The 18,877-nt window shown below is 32.9% G+C and overlaps 3 protein-coding genes across 5 annotated transcripts; 2 read left to right on the top strand and 1 right to left on the bottom strand.

Moving 5' to 3' along the window:
* Positions 1–1,349: 1,349 nt before the first annotated feature.
* Positions 1,350–3,372, top strand: LOC107476742 (endochitinase EP3). Its single transcript, XM_016096610.3, has 2 exons — positions 1,350–1,657; positions 2,850–3,372. The coding sequence occupies exons 1-2, from the start codon at positions 1,384–1,386 to the stop codon at positions 3,254–3,256; spliced, it is 681 nt and encodes a 226-aa protein (XP_015952096.1). The 5' UTR covers positions 1,350–1,383; the 3' UTR covers positions 3,257–3,372.
* Positions 3,373–9,966: 6,594 nt separating this feature from the next.
* LOC107476743 (membrane-associated 30 kDa protein, chloroplastic) lies at positions 9,967–14,885 on the bottom strand. Of its 3 annotated transcripts, XM_016096611.3 has the most exons (11): positions 14,629–14,885; positions 14,434–14,552; positions 14,211–14,321; positions 13,892–13,956; positions 13,727–13,808; positions 13,099–13,173; positions 12,105–12,175; positions 11,930–12,012; positions 11,283–11,347; positions 10,581–10,655; positions 9,967–10,443 (listed from the first exon to the last, which is right to left on the bottom strand). In XM_016096611.3, exons 1-11 carry the CDS (start codon positions 14,747–14,749, stop codon positions 10,324–10,326), a joined length of 987 nt encoding a protein of 328 aa, XP_015952097.1. In that variant the 5' UTR covers positions 14,750–14,885; the 3' UTR covers positions 9,967–10,323. The 3 variants fall into 3 exon arrangements, with proteins under 3 accessions (XP_015952097.1, XP_015952098.1, XP_015952099.1); XM_016096612.3 differs by lacking the exon at positions 14,629–14,885 and having other exon boundaries at positions 14,211–14,344; XM_016096613.3 differs by lacking the exon at positions 14,629–14,885 and having other exon boundaries at positions 14,211–14,329.
* A 1,547-nt stretch (positions 14,886–16,432) lies between these two features.
* On the top strand, positions 16,433–18,121 carry LOC107477056 (uncharacterized). The gene is made up of 3 exons (XM_016097022.1): positions 16,433–16,609; positions 16,664–17,045; positions 17,277–18,121. The coding sequence occupies exons 1-3, from the start codon at positions 16,433–16,435 to the stop codon at positions 18,119–18,121; spliced, it is 1,404 nt and encodes a 467-aa protein (XP_015952508.1).
* The last annotated feature ends 756 nt before the right edge of the window (positions 18,122–18,877 follow it).

Below are 18,877 nucleotides of genomic sequence, written 5' to 3'. Positions count from 1 at the left end.
TATACAAATTTTAAAAAATATGGATACAAACTATATTAATTTATGTGTATAAACTTTAATAAATAAATATACAAACTATATATTTATTGTGTACAAAATCTTAATAAATATATATATATATATAAATTATTATTGCATAAATACTGTCTAAAAATAATAATAATATTTACTTACCATATAATATTACTCTTTATAAAATTCTTCAGTGATATAATTTTGGATGCTTCTATTCAATTACTTCTCATGTAACAATGATATTAACTTATTATATCAGTTCTTTAATTTCGTCTCAAGATATAACATGATGAACATATAAGGCACTAAAAAACAGTCTCCAATCATGTTTAGTCAGAAAAGAGGACTCATTCAACCAGCGACACCACTGCCAATCACCATTATTTAATTTAATAGCCTTAGACCAAGACCAATTCAATCCGACAAATACTTGTATGTTTTCATAATTGTTATTTTTTTAAATTACATATATATTATTTTAAATAATGAATTATTATAAAAACTTTAAAACACTAAATGTTTTAATTTTTTTCACATTATTTCTCATTTTAATAAATTTAAACTTCATTTAATAAAATATCATTGACTAATAAATTATTATATACAAAAACTAAAATATATTATTATGATTTTGGATAAATCGCTACGATGAAATTGGTAGACAGACTGTTATTAGGAAGCAGTGTTATGCATCTCGATTCAAATGATTCAGCTAAATTCATTATATATAAAGTAAGAGATAAATGTATCAAAATTTCATGACTTTTAATATGATTAGAAAAATATTTTATCTATGAAATTTTTTTCGTATTAAATCTCGTAGTGTAAGTCTTTCGTTGAGCCAAAAGCGAAAAAAAAAATTCTATTCCTCCTTTTTTTTTAAACATTTAAAATTTATTTAAAGAGACAACTGAATCTATAGATCATCCTATCATCCAACTAAAATTTGTCAAATATTTTAACTAAGGAAAAGTACGAAGAGTCAATAAAATATTTATACAATGTGTACAATGAAAATTTATGGAGTATTAGAGATATAATTATTAGTGTTACATTTTTCCATCAGTCGAAGCTTTTGGGATGAGTGGTATCATGACATGGTATTAAAGCACTAGATCCGAAAGGTTAAGAGTTCGATCCTTGGTGAACCCAACCACTACAAAAAGAGGGAGAAATATCAAACTCAAGGTCAAAATTTTCCACAAACACATACTATTCTCCCAATAATTTTCACACTAAAATGTCAACCATCCACAAATATTGTGTATAGATAGCGTGGCCAATGCAGCACCTCCTAATCAATATAAATACACCTCCCTTAGCTTTATGTTCATATAACTAACCATATCACACATCTTGAAAGATAATATGAGGATGGAGAAAAGGTTGTTACTTATGGGAATATGGGTAATGATGGGCATGGTCAAAAGTAATGGTTCTGTTGGTGACATAGTGACACAAGAATTCTTCAATGGTATTATTGATGAAGCTGATGATAGCTGTGCTGGGAAGAAGTTCTACTCCAGAGATGCATTCCTCAGTGCCCTCAATTCCTATGATCAGTTTGGTAACCTTGATACTCTTGATGACTCCAAGCGCGAGATTGCTGCTGCTTTTGCTCATTTCACCCACGAAACTGGACGTACGTTATTCTGTCTCATTTATTTGCATTCTTTTATCATTCTTTATTTTCAAGTGAATTTAATACTTAATAATATTAAATTATTTAATAGATTTAATTAAATTATCATCTAATAATTATTAATTATTAATTATTAACTTTACATATAAAAATGCTGTATATGAGTTTGGTTGATTTTTGTTTTTTTTAGTATTTTTATTTTAAAATTTTGTGAAGTAAAAAAACAATAAGTAAAACAAAACTAAGAATTTTATTATTTTTATAATTTTTTATTCTGAAAATAAAAAACATTCTGGGTCGATCTGAATAAATTTTAGTTGATAAGAGTCAAACATACTTGCATTGTTGTTCGACCGGCTAAAATAGACCGAGATTGGCTCGATTTGAATGGTGTCGGTCATACTTCCCTTCGGTTTGGCCGATCGAATTAGGTTTAGGTAGTTTTTCATAACAGTCGACTTAACGTGAAATGAAGTTGATAGATGAGAGCCGTTAGATAAAAATTTAATCAAATCAGTCAAATCATCTAACGACTCTCAACTATCAACTTCACGTGAAGTCGACTGCTTCATAAACATAAGCCTATATAATTATGATTTTTTAAAGAAAATAGTTTTTTACTGTTAATTATATATTCTACAATAATTAAAATTTAATGAATAACTATAAACTAACACTAAAACCAATTATAGTGCATTTGATTTGACGTTTCCATTTTAGCATTTTTCTATTTTCATGAATTTGTTAAAAAATATAAAAATATTACTTTTTCATTTTTGTCATCCTTTTCACAAAATTTTTAAACTTAAAAATATTAAAAATAAAAATACAAACTAAATATACTCTTAAATTATACTTTTAATTTTATATAAGATTTTGTAATAGAAAAAATAGAAAGTACTAAAAATAATAAAATCTAATTTACTGTTTTTACTTATTTTCAGTTTCTTCTTCAATAAACTTTAAAAAAAAAACTAAATTTTTTTTTAATAAAAAATACCAAAACAAAAACAGAAGCTTTTATATCTGTATGATATTCTTTTTGTTTATTGTTGTCTACAGTATCTTTTAATCTGACATATCAATAATTAATCTGTCACGAATTTAAACTTTATTTAAAAATTTTTTGTCTTTTATTTATTTCAAAAATATTATCCAAAATAATTATTGCAAGATGTAAATGTGGATGTAGATTTTTGCTACATAGAAGAGATAGATGGTGCATCAAGGGACTACTGTGATGAAACAAACACAGAATATCCATGCAACCCAAACAAAGGGTATTATGGGCGTGGCCCAATTCAAATATCATGGAACTTCAACTATGGGCCTGCAGGGAAGAACATTGGGTTTGATGGGCTTAATGCACCTGAGACTGTGGCCAATGACCCTGTTGTGGCCTTCAAGACTGGACTATGGTATTGGATGGAGAATGTGAGACCTGTGGTTAGCCAAGGCTTTGGTGCAACCATTCGAGCCATCAATGGTCAACTTGAGTGTGATGGTGCTAACCCTACCACTGTTCAGGCTAGGGTTAATTATTACAAACAATATTGTTCACAATTAGGTGTTGACCCTGGTGATAATCTTACTTGCTAGTTGCTTGTGACTACTTCTAAACTCATCATTATTTAGGGTTATAAATTTGGATATCATGTCATACATATATTTATGTCAATAAATATCTCACTCATGAATGAGATCCTATTTAGGAATTTGAAGAAAGTAACATATACAAGTTTTTAATGTGCCTGTTTCCACAAAAATATTTAGTAATAAAAAAATTAGTCAAAAAACAGGCTAAATTTATTTTATTTAATATTTATTAATTATTACAACAATTAATGAAGGCTAAATAAAATAAATTCTGACTGTTTTTTTTTTATTTTTCTAGTATTACTGCTGTTTCAGTTTGATATTTCTTACCCCCATAAGATGATAGTGATAATTTTTAAACTAACAATGTTTTCTTTCATTTAAATTGATGTCCATTTGAGATAGATATCAAGGTATATTTAAAGATCAAGAAATTGTGATAAATAAAAAATTGGTAAAAGTTTTAGTTACTTTAAACACTAGATGTGAATTAGACGTTTAAAAATTAAACTATTACATATACAAATAACGTCTATTTTTTTTTTTTGGAAATTATTAAGAGAAAAATGTTTTTCTTGACTAGTTTAATGTCAGCTGCTTAGTCCTTTGAGTTTGGTGAGGACCAATATATATTAATCAAAATAACTAATGTGTTTGTTACTTTGTTTGCACGAAGCTAAGCAGCCACTAGTTAACTTTTAATTAGGGTATACAAGAAATCAAAGCCAATTAGAAGAAGAAAGCAAAGCCTAATACATAAAAAATAAAAAAATATCAAATGGATAATGATATATATAATGACCAAGCCCAACAAAAGACTATGTCAACATTATTAATCAGTGATTTATTAATGTTTGTAGTGCTCATCATAATATCATATATACACTATGTAGTTTTCTGTTTTAGCAATTCAATAATATTAAATTATTAATATGAACTATTAGAGCATGTCTAATAGAATATTTTTAGAGTATCAATTTTAATATTTTTAAGAAATGAATTAGTTAAAAATAAAATTTATATTAAAATTGATTGATGAAATAAAATTAGTATCATCTTAAAAATACAGTATTATTTTAATAGAAAGTTAATAAAATTTTGTCACTTATATAATTATGTTGATAAAATAATTAAAAATAACATAAAATTCTAACTAACAAATTTTATTTTTAATTTTAAATTATTATTTATCACATATAATCTCATAAATATTTATGTATTATTTTATAAAACCTAAAATGATATTAAAATTTAATCTAGCATTGTAGATACTCTCAGTTCTCATTAAGTCTCCTTATCCGTACATGCATAACACCCAAATATGATGTNTTATTAATTATTATATTTATTTTTTAATATTAAATAAATAAAATAAATTCTGACTTTTTTCTTTTTTGTTCTCTAATATTATCATTGATTAATTTGTCTTTGGTTGGAATTGAATCATCATCATGTCTATACTCTGCAGAAAGGAAAATAAAAATTCCCATATTTGAACATTTGATGTAGCTTTATGACTTCAACAGAAAAAATATACAAACATAGTCATAATTCACTATGAAATTTTAACCTTGTAATAACTTTAGAATACCAATATAGGCTTACAGTATTGCAAGCAGATCTAAAATCTTTACCGTATATATAAAAACAATAATATTTAAAAAAATAACAAAAATTTATTTTATTTAACATTCATTCATTATTGTTAGAACTAATTAAATTAAATAAAATAAATTTTAACTATTTTTGACTAATTTTTTTTACTAAACATTTTCGATATAAGAAAGTAATTATTAAGACTTATTAAGAGTAAGCATAACAGCATAGTTAGTGCAGTAAGAGATTTAATTAAGTATAAACTCTATTAGCGTGAATATAAATAAGAAAGGAATATACTATTAAATGAATATACGTGAATCATATATTCTGCATTTTGGTAGATCCGAATACAAGTTTCCATCTATATATAACTAACACACACATCTTAAGCTAAAGTAATAAATAAATAAATAAATAAGATAAAAGGGTATTATGGGATTCAATAAAATAATAATAATTGAGCTAGCTAGCTATCTATGTAAATATATATTTAATTTGATGGAGAATATAAAATGAATATCAATGACCAGGGCCTTTAGGACTTGGTCCAGAAGCCAAACGCTGAAGCCAAAAAGCCATGGTGTTCTTGGCATGTTCATATGCTGATGAAGATGAAGAAAATGTATATGATTGAAGGTGGTTGGCACTTGCAAAATCCTCTGAATTTGAAGAACCTCTTAATAAAACCCTACCTGCCTCCACCCCACTTTGATTATTATGGCTCATCAAAATACCCAAACATATAACAATAATAGCAACCAAATTTAAAAGGGTAGTAGTAGTGGAACTCATTTTTGTAGATTATATATATTGAATAATATATTTATGTGTGTGTGTTTGTGGAAATTAATATTGGAATTGAAGCTTGAGGTTGTTATGATTTGTGAGTAGTGAGAGAAGAAAGTGGTGCCTTTTTATAGTGTGGCAAAATGGAGAGTGCTAGCTAGTGATAGTGGTAAATTTGAGGTGGTTTTTTTGGACTTTTTTAGTGGACACATTGTTTTGAAGGGATTTAATTAATTGCGTGTTGACCAAGAAATGTTATTGGAGGAAGCTGCCATGCATGTGAATTATGTATGACGTACTTGCTTTGCCAGGTATGTATGTATACATAATAATAATTTCAATTTCTTCTTTGAAAATGTCAAACACTATGTTACTATATTTTCAAAGATTCAAGTGTTTTTTTTTAATTGACACAAAACAAAATTTAACTCTTTAAATATTTTAATATTATATTTTTAAATAATTAAATTTATTTTAATAATTTTTATCAAATTATAGCATTATACGATTTAAACCATATTATTATTTTATATTTTACCTTTTAAGTTTATTCCTATAATTTTATATAAGACATACATTGATTTGGATATTAAGAAAATATTTTTAATTTTGATGTGCCTATTTTAGTTATTTATGAATTCATCCATGCTCAAGAGTGAAGACATTTTGGCAAGTAGAGTCGACATACAATTTATGTGATATTGGGATTATTTTGTTTTATCATATATGTGAATCATGTTTCCTGGTCGGAAAAAATGGAATTTGACTAACTACACTTCTGTTATATTTGACTATGCCCGAGAAAATGGAAATCATAGTACGGCACACGTAACCTAATGCTGAAAATTTTTAACGCACAATAGTTTGGGTGAGGGAATTTAACAACAATTCAACGACTTTATTGTAGCAAGTCCCAAATTCTAACTCAACAACCCACACGGTTTTTGATAAATCAACCACCCCCTTTGAGGGCTGACTCATGCTCACATGTACTTGGTTGAAAACTAAAGAAAACAACAAAATTACTCAAGTCAGAGGCTACTAGGGTCTAGGGGTGTTCAAGAGTTCATACAAGGCATATTTTGCCGGATTTTAATTTGTTATTTTTATCCCATGTTATTTTTGAGTCGATTTCGGATTATGTTTGGAGCCATTTGATCCAGTCTAAAATTATTTTTTTAATAATAAAAAATATATTTTAAAATAAAATTAGTAATATCATATTATATTTTTATATTTTAATTAATATTTTTTATATTATACGATATTATTTTTGTTTTAAAATAATTTGTTTTAGTATAAATATGATATAATATTTATTAAATTTAATTTTTAAAAATAAAATTTTATTACTTTAATATATAAAATTTACAAATTTACATATACTAATTTTATATCAAATCGATTCAATTTATTTCAAATCAATTTCAAGTCGAATCAAAATAAAATCCGAATCTAATTAAATACGCCCAAATCGACCCATGAACACCTGGAGGTTACAAATACAGAGAGCTCTAATAGCATTAGTATTGGGCTAGTCCAATTAAAAAATTATACTATAAATATGAGTATGATGTAATAATGTGAATAGACATGATGTAATTAGAAACTCTACTTTCTCTCTTGTCCATCACGCTTCAGAATTGCAACGTGTCTCCCCTTCTCTGCAGCATCCCCAGCGGCTCCTCCTTTCTCTGCCCTGGGTTTCACTGCTGCTAGGAGAACCATCAGCGTCGCGCGTGCCTCTTCCCCTTCCGTCACTGCCTCGTTCTTTGTCCTTGCTCCTTCCTCACGCGCCACCCACAGTGGAACGAGCCAACAACCGCGTGTGCCGCCATCGCTGGAGAACTCGAGGTTTGGTGTCTCTGCAACACGATCCTAGGAAAACAATGTTGCCATGAGCGGTGGTGGCCTAGCCACTATCGGCGAAGAACGGCGGAGCCAACCTTTGCGAAAAGCTTACGATTCTCCTTCACACAACTCGACAACGTCACAGAATCACCTTCGAAATCGGACGCCTTAATCCCTCCTTATTTATAATATAATTCTCTAATTGAGTTAGCCCAATACTAATTCTATCTTGGAGGCAATTCTGTGACGTTGTCGGGCCGCGCAAAAGAGAACCGTGAGCTCTTGGTAATCGTTGGCTCCGCCATTCTTCGCCGATAGTGGCTAGGCCACCACCGTTCATGGCGGCATCGTTTCCTTAGAATCATGTTGTAGAGGCGCCAAGCCTCGAGTTCTCCAGCGATGGTGGTACACGCAATTGTTGGCTCGTTCCACTTTGGGTGGCGCGTGAGGAAAGAGCAAGGACGAAGAGCGAGGCGGTAACAGAAGGGGAAGAGGCACGCGCGACACTGGTGGTTCTCCCGGCAGCGGTGAAACCCAGGAAAGAGAAGGGAGGAGCCACTGGGGATGTGTTTGGCCTTTCTAGTAAGAACCAAGTCTATATCCATTCTCAGCAAAATGTGTTAAAAATTAGGCCAAACATTAAAGAAAATTATTTTAATCAGCTAATGAGTCTTGCATTATTTTAGGATTACTGATATTTTTTATTATCTGTAATTAGCATTTACAATTTTCATTAGGATTTATATTTTTCTGCAACTTTGAAAACAAGGTTATTTTGAAAGGTAGAATAATGATAAGATTAGTATTGAACTAGCCCAATTAGAGAATTATAAATAAGAATATGATATAATAATGTAGATAGACATAGAGCCCGTTTAGAAAGTAGCAGAAGCTACTTTTTTTAACTTTTGGATTATGAAAAGTCACAATCTATGTGTTTGGCACTATTTTAAAAAGAACTTTTAACTTCTCGAAAAATTAATTTGTAGCTTTTTGAAGAAGTAGAAATATATGACTTCTTACTTTTCGAGAAGTCATTCTACCACTTACTTAAAAAAAATAATTTTAAAACAAAAAAATCTACTTTCCTTTTTGATTCTATGAAAAATGCTGACCATTTATCACCATTTTCACACAAGATCTGCTAGAAGCATTGGCCTTCCACCATCATTCTCACGCAATGTTCCAAGTCTCACCATTTTTACGTTACATCTGATGGAAGTATTGATACTCCACATTTTCAGACAATATTACATCTGAACAACTTACTGCATATATTCCTTCTAAATATTTTTTTATCATTTTATCACTATTTTTTATTATTAAATTTATATTCAAGTGTGGTATGAAATTTCAGTTTTAATTTTATTTTTTTCATATGTAATTTTATAGCTTATTATTATTTTCATAGTTAATTATAACAAGTTCTTGATCTCAATAAAGGAGAAGAGAGTTCTAATAGGAGTAAAAATAAAAAATAAAAAACAGCAATAAAATATACATCGACACACATTTTATATTTATTTTTTATTTTCACCTATCATATCATAGACAATATTAGTGATTAGGTTATGTAAAATCAACATTCAATATTGGAAAGTATTTGTTATCATGGTTATTTTAATATTCATTCTTTTTTATAAAAAAAATTATTTTTTGAATTATTTATCTAAACGCTACAACTTTAAAATAAGTACTTTTATAACTAAAAATCCAAACACAAAATAACTTATTTATAAGCTGCTTTTAATAAAAGTCCTTATGTTTTAACCTCCTTTTCCAAAAAAACTTATTTAAGTTATTTACTCAAACTAGGCCATAATATAATTGAAAATTCTACTTTCTCTCTTTAGCCCTAATTTTAAAAATTTCTCTTCTATTCTCTCTAGTTCTTGATACAAATTTGTATCACACTCCCATACCATTGTCCTTTCGGAGAAAGTAGCATAGAAACAAGAAATTATATTTAACTCGCTATTTTATAATACAATGCTAATTCATGTTTCGTAGTAGGTAAAATAGTAGGTAGTATATAATATCTCATAAAATTTGTGTATACTTGGCATCACTTGAATACTTAGTCAAATTCGTTTTACAAAAACTAAAAATATCCAGAATCAGAACGTCTTAACCAATGATCTGGACATTGTTTTTATAATACACCATCGACTGATTAACTAAGTTATTTGAATTACCGCATCTATCTATGTCCAATATATAAAAAGCTAATACCAATGTTTATAGTTATTATTATTTTATTATTTTATAATTTTATCATTTTAAGTATTTATGCATAAAAAAATGCTAATAGATAAAATTTAATATGTAGAATTATACATGAAGCCACTGATGAAAATGTCATCCCATTTTTAACACCCTCCGTCACCAAAGATGAATAAAACAAAAACAAAAACCTGAAATGCATAAATCTACACCGAAAAACAATTATTGCCAAGCTATCTGGATGATGCTGAATGTTTAAAAAGCACAAGACAAACATAGATATCTATCAATCTAATAGAAGGGGCTTAATACATCAAAATCAACAGTTTTCAAGCGCTACTTGGTTTAATTAAGAGGCAGAGAGAGGAAAAAGAGGAGAGAAGGGGAGGGGGGAGGCCTTTCGGATCTTAGATATACTACAGTATATCAGTGTGCTTAGATGTCACATATGAGCTATAGAAGCATGCAGCTTATCTATTCCATTTTCCATCCAGCATTTGCTTGTAAATAATATTATCACGATTGGCACTTAACTGTACAGTGTTTGATATCTGAAGCATACGAAATTCAAGCATGAAATACGAAGAAACGAAAAAAAGATTCCATGCCTTTTAAAAATCCTTTGCTCTTTGCCTCAATTGATCAAGCTCCCTTTCTATCTCAACATCTCGAAATGGGATTCCGGTGTTGGCGCTAGTTGTGCTACTTCTTCCAGGGGGAAGCTCTCCTTTCTGCTTCAAGCAAACAGTTAAAGAATGAATAGTTAAAAAGATATATAGCATGTGGGAACTAAACAATTTCTCTCCCTTCACTTAGTTTATCTTGATATAATGATATTGGAGAAAGATAACAGTCATTCGAAGCATACCTTCGAGCCAACAGAGAGTTCTTTCTTCAGATTTGCAAGGTCATCATCAACTGATGAGCTCTCTAGCATTGCAAACTGCAAAAATCAACAGTTGATGTGTTCATGTTGGGGGGGAATTCATAATTCCAAAAAAATCAAAAAATAAATTGTACAGCCTTTGCAACTTCAAACTTCACAAATTTCATGAATTTAAAGATCAAGGGATGATGAGGCCCTAGATAAGACTCAAGAGAATCAATCAATTTCACCACCAACTCAGACAATCAATCCAAACACATTTGGAAATTAGAGTTATCCTGTGGTTTAGTGGTTCTGAGCCTTACTCAAATCATAATTAACCAAAGGAAAATATTTACAATAGAAAAGTTTGTAACATAATCATTGGAACTCCGGTGTCAATTTTCCTAAGGAAGAACTTCTCAAGAGGTGATTTTCAAAATTTCCAAGGGAGTTGAACTGGGCAAATTAGCATAACTACCTTTGGAATCCCATTAGCAGGCATTTATATACTAACCCAGTGACAAACACAATGAACATAGCTATGATAATATTTTAGAAGATTATATTTTCCATTATTATTATTAGAACATCAATACATTTTATAAACCTAGGCTGGCTTTATTTTTTTTTTTTCTTTCACAAGCTCAACATGTAACTATATATACAAACTTGAACGTTACATGGTACACAAAAGTTACCTACCTTCCCTTCAAGATCATCACTTGTTAACTGGCCAAGAGCTTCAGCTTGGGACTCCATTGCCATCACTATCAAGATAACATAAAATAAATACGAAGAAAATAATCTTATATTTCATATATAATAAAAAGCACATAGAAATTTCATGCAAATGGCTCTGGCATACATGCCATTTCCAATTGAGCTACTATTCACATATTGATTAGGCACTTATCATGTCCAACTATACCAACTTCAGTTTTACTCATAAATTACTCACAAACTTCTGTTACCATATATTTTGACTACAATTACATGAACTACAACAATTTAAGAAATAAGAATAGCACACACATAAGGGCATAAAATCTATAAAACACAGGGTATGTGTTCAGCATAATCGTAATAACTCGTGAATATGCAAATAAAACTATTCAGATTGTTGAAATGAATGCAAATGTCAAATATTTTGAACCACTAGAAGCTTCAAGATATCAGATTATATATATATCATATAGGAAAGGGGAGCAGGATACAAAGCATAGAACCATTAATATCTTTCTGTCAATCCAATTTAAGCAAGGGCATACATCAAGAATAGACCAGCATGGTATTATTATATATTTATATTCCCGAACAACTAATGAGTAATGTCAATAATTTTTATTCACCTTTCTCTTCCATTTTTTCAAAAGCAGACAGAGCACCACTTGTATTGACATTTCCCAGCATCTCACTCACCTTGGTTGAAGTCCTAAAGGAACATTAATCAACAACCAGGATTAAAAGGGATTAGGAATAGACTGTAATAAAATGCGAGTCAATCAGAAAATGGTTTGGACAAACTTTGCAGATTGAGCTCTTGCTTTCAGAGTATCCTTCTTTGATCTCGCCTCCTGTATCTTACTCTCCAGAAGCTACAAGCAATTAACAAAGCAAAAATGGGATAAACTTACATCACTAGTTATAACAAAAAAATCCTGCGTTATAATTAAAATAGCCCAACAATTTTCAACAGCTTATGGGATTCTGGGAAGATGCAATTTCTTACAAAGCAGCAGAAATACAGCATTGTGTCCACATCCAGCACACAAATTAACATCAATAAATTATTGAACCAACCTGATGCACCCAATTCGAACACTGGGCTACTTATAATTAGCTAGAAATAAAATTAGACTTTAATAAATGATGAGACCATAAATTATTGGTCTAGTACACAAAGCTCGAATATATTAAAGAATTTCTTCTTTTCAACAAAATTTAAAATGCATTATTGACATTAGCATTATAGGCCCACTTTCATTCATTAGGATTTACATTAATATTCAAAACCCAAGTGGATTACTTCTCTTCCTTTCGCACTCATATTCATATCCTTATGCCTATTTCTTTCAGCCATTTCCTGTTTTATATTAATATACTCAATATAATTTACTTGAAACTTCATAGCTAACCCAGATTTATCATACAATCACAGGAATGGAGAATTTCATATCCAATCGGATGTTGAACCTTAGTGGAAGCCCAACAACTCAATAGGTTAAGACTAGGGTTTTCCTAGACATCATCATTGAGATGGTAGAAAGAAAACAAGAAGGTAACATAAGCTTCACACATACAGGTACTCTATAGGTAGGTACACCTAGGATTGGAGAAAACACACATAACAGCTATCCATCCTAAGGAAACCAAGGTGTGTAACAATCTAGTAAGGTTCTAGGAACATAGATCCCAATAATCAATACTAATCCAGAGTGACATTCAAAGAGGCAGCACTGCAATTCATCAAAGTGCTTCAAAAAATACTTTTAATGTACCAACAAAGAATAACATTTACCCGTGTATTGGAGACAAGATTGTCAACAACACTCTTTTGTTGATCAAGTTGGGCTTTCAAAGAACTAGCATTATCCTGCAATATATAAGAAGCATATAATAAGACAACCTTATTATAATAATGAATTGAAATATATAAACAAAATCACTTCACAGATATTAAGTATTAAAAGGTCTTTTCACTACTGAAGAAATTTGAACTAACATCAGATAATCACAAAACCTTATAACAGGACATGACAACCGTAATAGTCAATTCACATCATAGACATATACATTTGACTATTATAATAAATCACTTGCGTACACAACAAAAAGAAGAGTTAGGCATGCTTGCAGGAAAGAGAATTTGATACAGCAATACATCACTTGGGTAGACAAAGGAGTTCCCATCGAGCTTTAAGACATGCTTGTATGAATGGGAACCATAGCAAGTATAAGTAAAAAATGTTTCAATTCAATTAATCAAAGGAAGGGAGGAAAAAATACTACCGCGTTTAACAAGGAAAGGAAATTAAAAAACAAAACTTCATTTGATTATTTGCACATCCCTATATGTAAAAAAAAATCCTCTCCAAAAACTAGTAACTCAAAAGAGCAAAAGTCCCCCAGAGGAAAAGGGAACGTACTGCATAAGATTTGCGTCTTTTAAGTGCTTCACGGGCAAGATCTTCCTCACCTTTCTGAAGAGCAAGTTGTGCTTTACGGTACCTACATCATATTTAAAGCACAAAGTGGTATTTATACACATAAGGTCATAAGTAAATTAAGATAATAATTCTTTCATACATTACCACTCTTCAGAAGCTTGTTCTGCTGCTTTGTATTTATTTTCCAACCGCTTTTGAGATGCCAACACCTTAAGATAGAATATGAAGTAAATAAAACCACATAAGCATTGTTTCTTTTTTTTTTTTTTAACGTCTTTTCAGCTTTCAACTGCTATAGCTCAACCTCAAATAGTTCCCAATAGCTTCTTTTTTCTCCTTTTTTTTTGTGGGGATAAAAATAAAAAACTAATGTCTTGTCATAAAAAATATTCAAAACAAGCAAATAAAAACAACGAAGCAACAAAAACAAATAATTCTGAAGAAACAAAACGGAGTAACTGACTTGTGCTGTAGCTTGACGCATTTTGGTCAAGTCATCGTTCATCTCAAGCACGGCTTGCTCCAATATCTTCTCCGGATCTTCAAATGTACTAATGATTGCATTTGCGTACGACTGCATTACTAAGATGACAAAATCTAACCATAACGATAAATAACAATGAGAATATTAAATCTAAACCTAAATATTTTCACATAAAAAAATTCGCAGTGTTCGTGTTATTCACCTTCACAACTCTGGCGAATCTATCAAACAGGTTCATTCGAGTACCAAGTGCTCCACCTCCATTCGTGGAACAGGAAGATCGCAGAGGCTTCACAACCCTCACTCCTCTAAGCTTCACAACTTCAAGCACAAGAACAATCGAAGTTAGTGAATAAGTTAATTTCAACGAATCGTAGGATAATAAAGCACGTGTTACCTCCGTTGCCGAAGAAGGAAGTGGTGAGAGGAGGTTTCTTGGTTAGCGAGGTAGACGACGAAGAAGAAGAATGAAATGGCGCCGGGGGTAATCCTGTAAATATGTGAAGCTTCGACGCCATTTTTTTCTTTTCTTTTTTATTTTGGAAAGTGATGAGTGATGAGAAGAGGAGTGTTGCTTTGGCTGAAGTGGGAGGATGAAGAAGAAAACGATAAGAATCGGAAGATATTGAGAATTTTGGGAACACTCCTCAACCTCACTCCTCATACAGTATAACAGTACAGCTAACACCCTCGCTACTTTCTTATTAATGGGCCTGATCCTGGGCCTGAACATAATTGGGCCAACAATATGAGAAAATAGAATAGGATATCTGTTAACCCAAAAACAATAAAAAAGGGGGTCGTCCTCTTGACCAAATACTAAGGTAATCCTCACCACAGAAAAAACTATGTTCGGTGGGTTTGTATAAATAGAGACAATGTGTGTAATGAAGATACTAATAAAGGATATATCTTATTTTTTATTTTTTTTATTATTCTTATTAATTTTTTATAATTATATTTTTTATTATTATATTTTTCATCTCAAAGTTTTTGAATGAAAAAAAAGAGAATAAATTAAATTTTTATAATTTGTTCTAGTTTATCACCAAATAGAATATAAGAACATAAAATTTTATGTCTTTGTCTATCAGTGTTTTATTCTATCTTATTCTCGGTTCTATTCTCAAAAATAAACACAGTCTTGATGTTAATAAACAAATAATGCCAAAAGAAATTATTTTAAAACGAGCAATACTCATCTTATTAATATATAAAATTAATAATAAATAATTATTAATTTATATGTACTTATGTAGTTATTAATTTTACATAAAATTAATTATTAAAAGTTATTAAATAATAATTTAATTAAATATATTAAATTATTTAACCATTCTTAACTATTAATTTTATACGAAACTAGTAGTACCTGAACTTTTATCTTAAAAGATATGATATCAAAAAATAAAGAATGCCAAATCTTCTTAAATTATCATGGAGCTAGCTCCCTTGAGGAAGAGGTTATTCGACCTAGCTCCCTGCAAGAAGCATTCCCTTCAAGATTTGTCAAGGATGCAAAAGTAGGTTTCGACTGTGACAATAAATGATGACGTGAGCATAAAAATAAAAAAATAAATACAAATCACAAAATCGCGAAAGATAAAATATTACCGTAGAAGTTGGAGGCTCATTAATTTAAATATGGAAAATATTTAGATGTATTGGATGAAAATGGACTTACTGTGTGTATTACAAATAGATGGACGTGTCAGATGAAGGGATAACACGCAGGGGTGTGGTGCCTTCAACACGTATGGGGCGTGGAGGCTAGGTGGCAGGCTGTGGTTGAGCCACGTAAGCACCACGCAAGGGGCGTGCTGAGTCAGCACGCAGGGAGCGTGCTGACGTGGCAGATTGTCGTTGGCCAAGAGGTGCAGCACGTGGCAGCACGCAAGGGCGTGCTGAGTCAGCACGCAGGGGACGTGCTGACGTGGCAGGGGCGTGGTGAGTCAGCACGTGGGGGGCGTGGTGACGTGGCGACAAGTGATTGGCCAGCTGGTGCAGCACATGGGGGGCGTGATGAGTCAGCACGCAGGGGCGTTCTGACACGTGTCAAAGCGTGATTGGTTGAGACAGGCAGCACGTGGGGGCGTGTTAAGTGCACTGCTCTATATAAGGAAGAGCTCGAGAGTGTTTTCCATAGTGAGTGAGATTTGAGTGTGTTGTGAGGATTCTTTGAGGCTGTTGTTGGTGTAATAATGGAGGGAACTGCAAATTTGGTGGTGTATCGCAACGGTGAGATAATACGTAATACTCATGAGGGAGTGAGGTTTGTGTCCCAGAATCCGTTTTCGTTTGTGGTTCCATGTACGATGACATTAATGGAGCTGCAGAACGGCCTCTGTCAAAGCATGGAGAATTGTACATTAATGAGAGTGAGCAGAATTCTGTACCGAAATCCGGTTGTTGTTTTTGGTGGTCTAATATAGTTTGATGTCATGCCGATCACTGATGAAGCGAGTATGCAGAAGATGTTTCAAATTCACCAGCAGACTCAGATGCGACACCCACAGATTGAGGTATACGTTGATTTTGAAACTGTGGAGGCAGTGGCGGTTCAGAATGATATAGATATACATGATGATAGAGCTGCAGTGTACCAAGGAATGAATAGTGACAGCGAAGATGATTTCGAAGCTACTTATGAGGCCGGCGACGAAGATGAGGATGGTAATGTGGGAGTTGAGGCAGCAGCAGAGAATGTAGTGGTGGGTCCATCGAGCAGTCAACCGATGGACGTTCCACCTTTTATGCGTGAGTTGGATCTCGAGGCCATGCATGCCCCCGAGTTTCCGGAATATACAAACATAGGTATGTGGTGACTAAATAATAATTTTTTGTTAGTTTATACGTTCGATTGAGTAATAAACAGTGTTGTCTTAACCGGACCGGACCGGACTGAACCGGCCGGTTTGATCAGAAAACTGGTGAAACCGGAAATGAACCGATGAAAACCGGTCAATCTCGGTAAACCGGTCTAACCGAACCGCTGAAAATTTTAAGTTGAATTTTTTTTACTATTTTTTAATTTTGTTGAGATAGGCGTTGCCGATGGTGAGGACGGGGAGTTCCGGATTGGAATGGAATACAGTTCTAGAAAGTCGGTCGTCGCAGCAATTAGAAGTTTCACTATTGCTAAAGGAGTTGAGTATGAGGTGTATGAGTCTGAGCCACAGACGTTCTATGCAAAATGCAAGATGTACGGGCGCGGATGTGACTGGCTTATCCGAGCTAGCTTGATACGGAAAAAAGGTTGTTGGGAGATACGAAGATACAACGGTAGCCACACGTGCACGATCGGAACAATTTCACAAGATCATTCCAAGTTGGACTCAGATACAGTTGCTGACACTATAAGGCCATTGGTCGAGACGGACCCGTCCATCAAGGTGAAATCTATAATTGCGGAAGTCCAGTCAAGGTTCAACTATACCATTAGTTACCGAAAGGCTTGGTTGGCAAAGCAGAAGTCCATAGCCAACGTTTTCGGCGGTTGGGAGGATTCTTACCAAGCCTTGCCATGGTGGCTATCGGTCATGGTGCAGAAGATGCCTGGTTCAGTTGTCCAAATAGAAACACGACCGCTGTACAATGGGAATGAGGAGGCGCAAGGTGTAAAAATACTTCATCGTGTATTTTGGAGTTTCAATCCATGCATTAGGGCATTCAGGCATTGCAAGCCCCTGGTTCAGGTTGACGGCACACACCTATATGGAAAATACAAAGGTACACTTCTAGTCGCTGTTGCACAAGATGGGAAACAGAACATTGTGCCTATCGCCTTTGCCTTGGTGGAAGGGGAGACAGCTGATGCGTGGCACTTCTTTCTCAGGAATCTGCGAATGTATGTTGTTAGAAAAGATGGTGTGGGTATGATCTCAGACTGACATGAGTCAATACGGGCAGCAGTAAATCGTTCCGGTGGCGACTGGCAACCTCCAAGAGCATGGTGAATGTTTTGTATAAGACACATCGGCAGTAACTTCTTAAGGGCATTCAAAGTCCCTCACTTGCAGAAGGAGCGAGGCGAGGCATATGCCAGGTGGTGCGATGCCATTGGACTCAGACATTGGGTATTGGCATTCGACGAGGGACATCGATGGGGCCATATGACAACGAACCTTGTCGAGTGCATTAACTCAGTCTTGAAGGGTGCCCGTAATCTACCTGTGTTGGCGCTGGTCCGAGCAACATATTATAGGTTAAATGAACTTTTTACGCGGAAGAGTGCCAAGACTCACGAACGCAACCGTGCTGGATATACGTACTCCGCATTTGCGCAACAGCGGATAGAAGCAAGTATGCAACAGGCTGGGAATATAGTTGTGCACCGTTTTGATAGACGAAATGAGGTGTTTGAGGTGCGCGAAATGACTACTGGAAAGGTGCTAGTTGTTGATCTTGCGCGACGGACGTGTGATTGTGGGCACTTTCAGGTTGAACGAATACCATGTCGCCATGTTATTGCTTGCTGTGCTAACCAGCGTCTCGATTGGCAGTTGTATGTGCATGATGTGTACAAGATGACAAAGGTTCGTAAAGTATATAAGTTTGAGTTCACACCATTAGGTGATCCCGATACATGGCCCCCTTATGAGGGACCCACATTGGTCACTAATCCCGCGCAGAGGCGAACGTCTAAA

The sequence above is a fragment of the Arachis duranensis genome, chromosome 3 (assembly GCF_000817695.3).
Source record: "Arachis duranensis cultivar V14167 chromosome 3, aradu.V14167.gnm2.J7QH, whole genome shotgun sequence".
Lineage (NCBI taxonomy): Eukaryota > Viridiplantae > Streptophyta > Magnoliopsida > Fabales > Fabaceae > Arachis > Arachis duranensis.
The sequence above is the reverse complement of the archived record's forward strand: the minus strand, read 5'-3'. Positions and strand labels throughout refer to the sequence as shown.

Coding starts and splice junctions, on each gene's coding strand:
- LOC107477056 (XM_016097022.1), top strand. CDS start 16,433: ATGGAGGGAACTGCAAATTTGGTGGTGTATCGCAACGGTGAGATAATA. Junction 16,610..16,663: donor AGAATTGTACATTAATGAGA/GTGAGCAGAATT, acceptor GGTCTAATATAG/TTTGATGTCATGCCGATCAC. Junction 17,046..17,276: donor TCCGGAATATACAAACATAG/GTATGTGGTGAC, acceptor TTGTTGAGATAG/GCGTTGCCGATGGTGAGGAC.
- LOC107476743 (XM_016096611.3), bottom strand. CDS start 14,749: ATGGCGTCGAAGCTTCACATATTTACAGGATTACCCCCGGCGCCATTT. Junction 12,013..12,104: donor GCAAGAGCTCAATCTGCAAA/GTTTGTCCAAAC, acceptor ATGTTCCTTTAG/GACTTCAACCAAGGTGAGTG. Junction 10,444..10,580: donor AACTCTCTGTTGGCTCGAAG/GTATGCTTCGAA, acceptor TGCTTGAAGCAG/AAAGGAGAGCTTCCCCCTGG.
- LOC107476742 (XM_016096610.3), top strand. CDS start 1,384: ATGAGGATGGAGAAAAGGTTGTTACTTATGGGAATATGGGTAATGATG. Junction 1,658..2,849: donor TTTCACCCACGAAACTGGAC/GTACGTTATTCT, acceptor ATGTGGATGTAG/ATTTTTGCTACATAGAAGAG.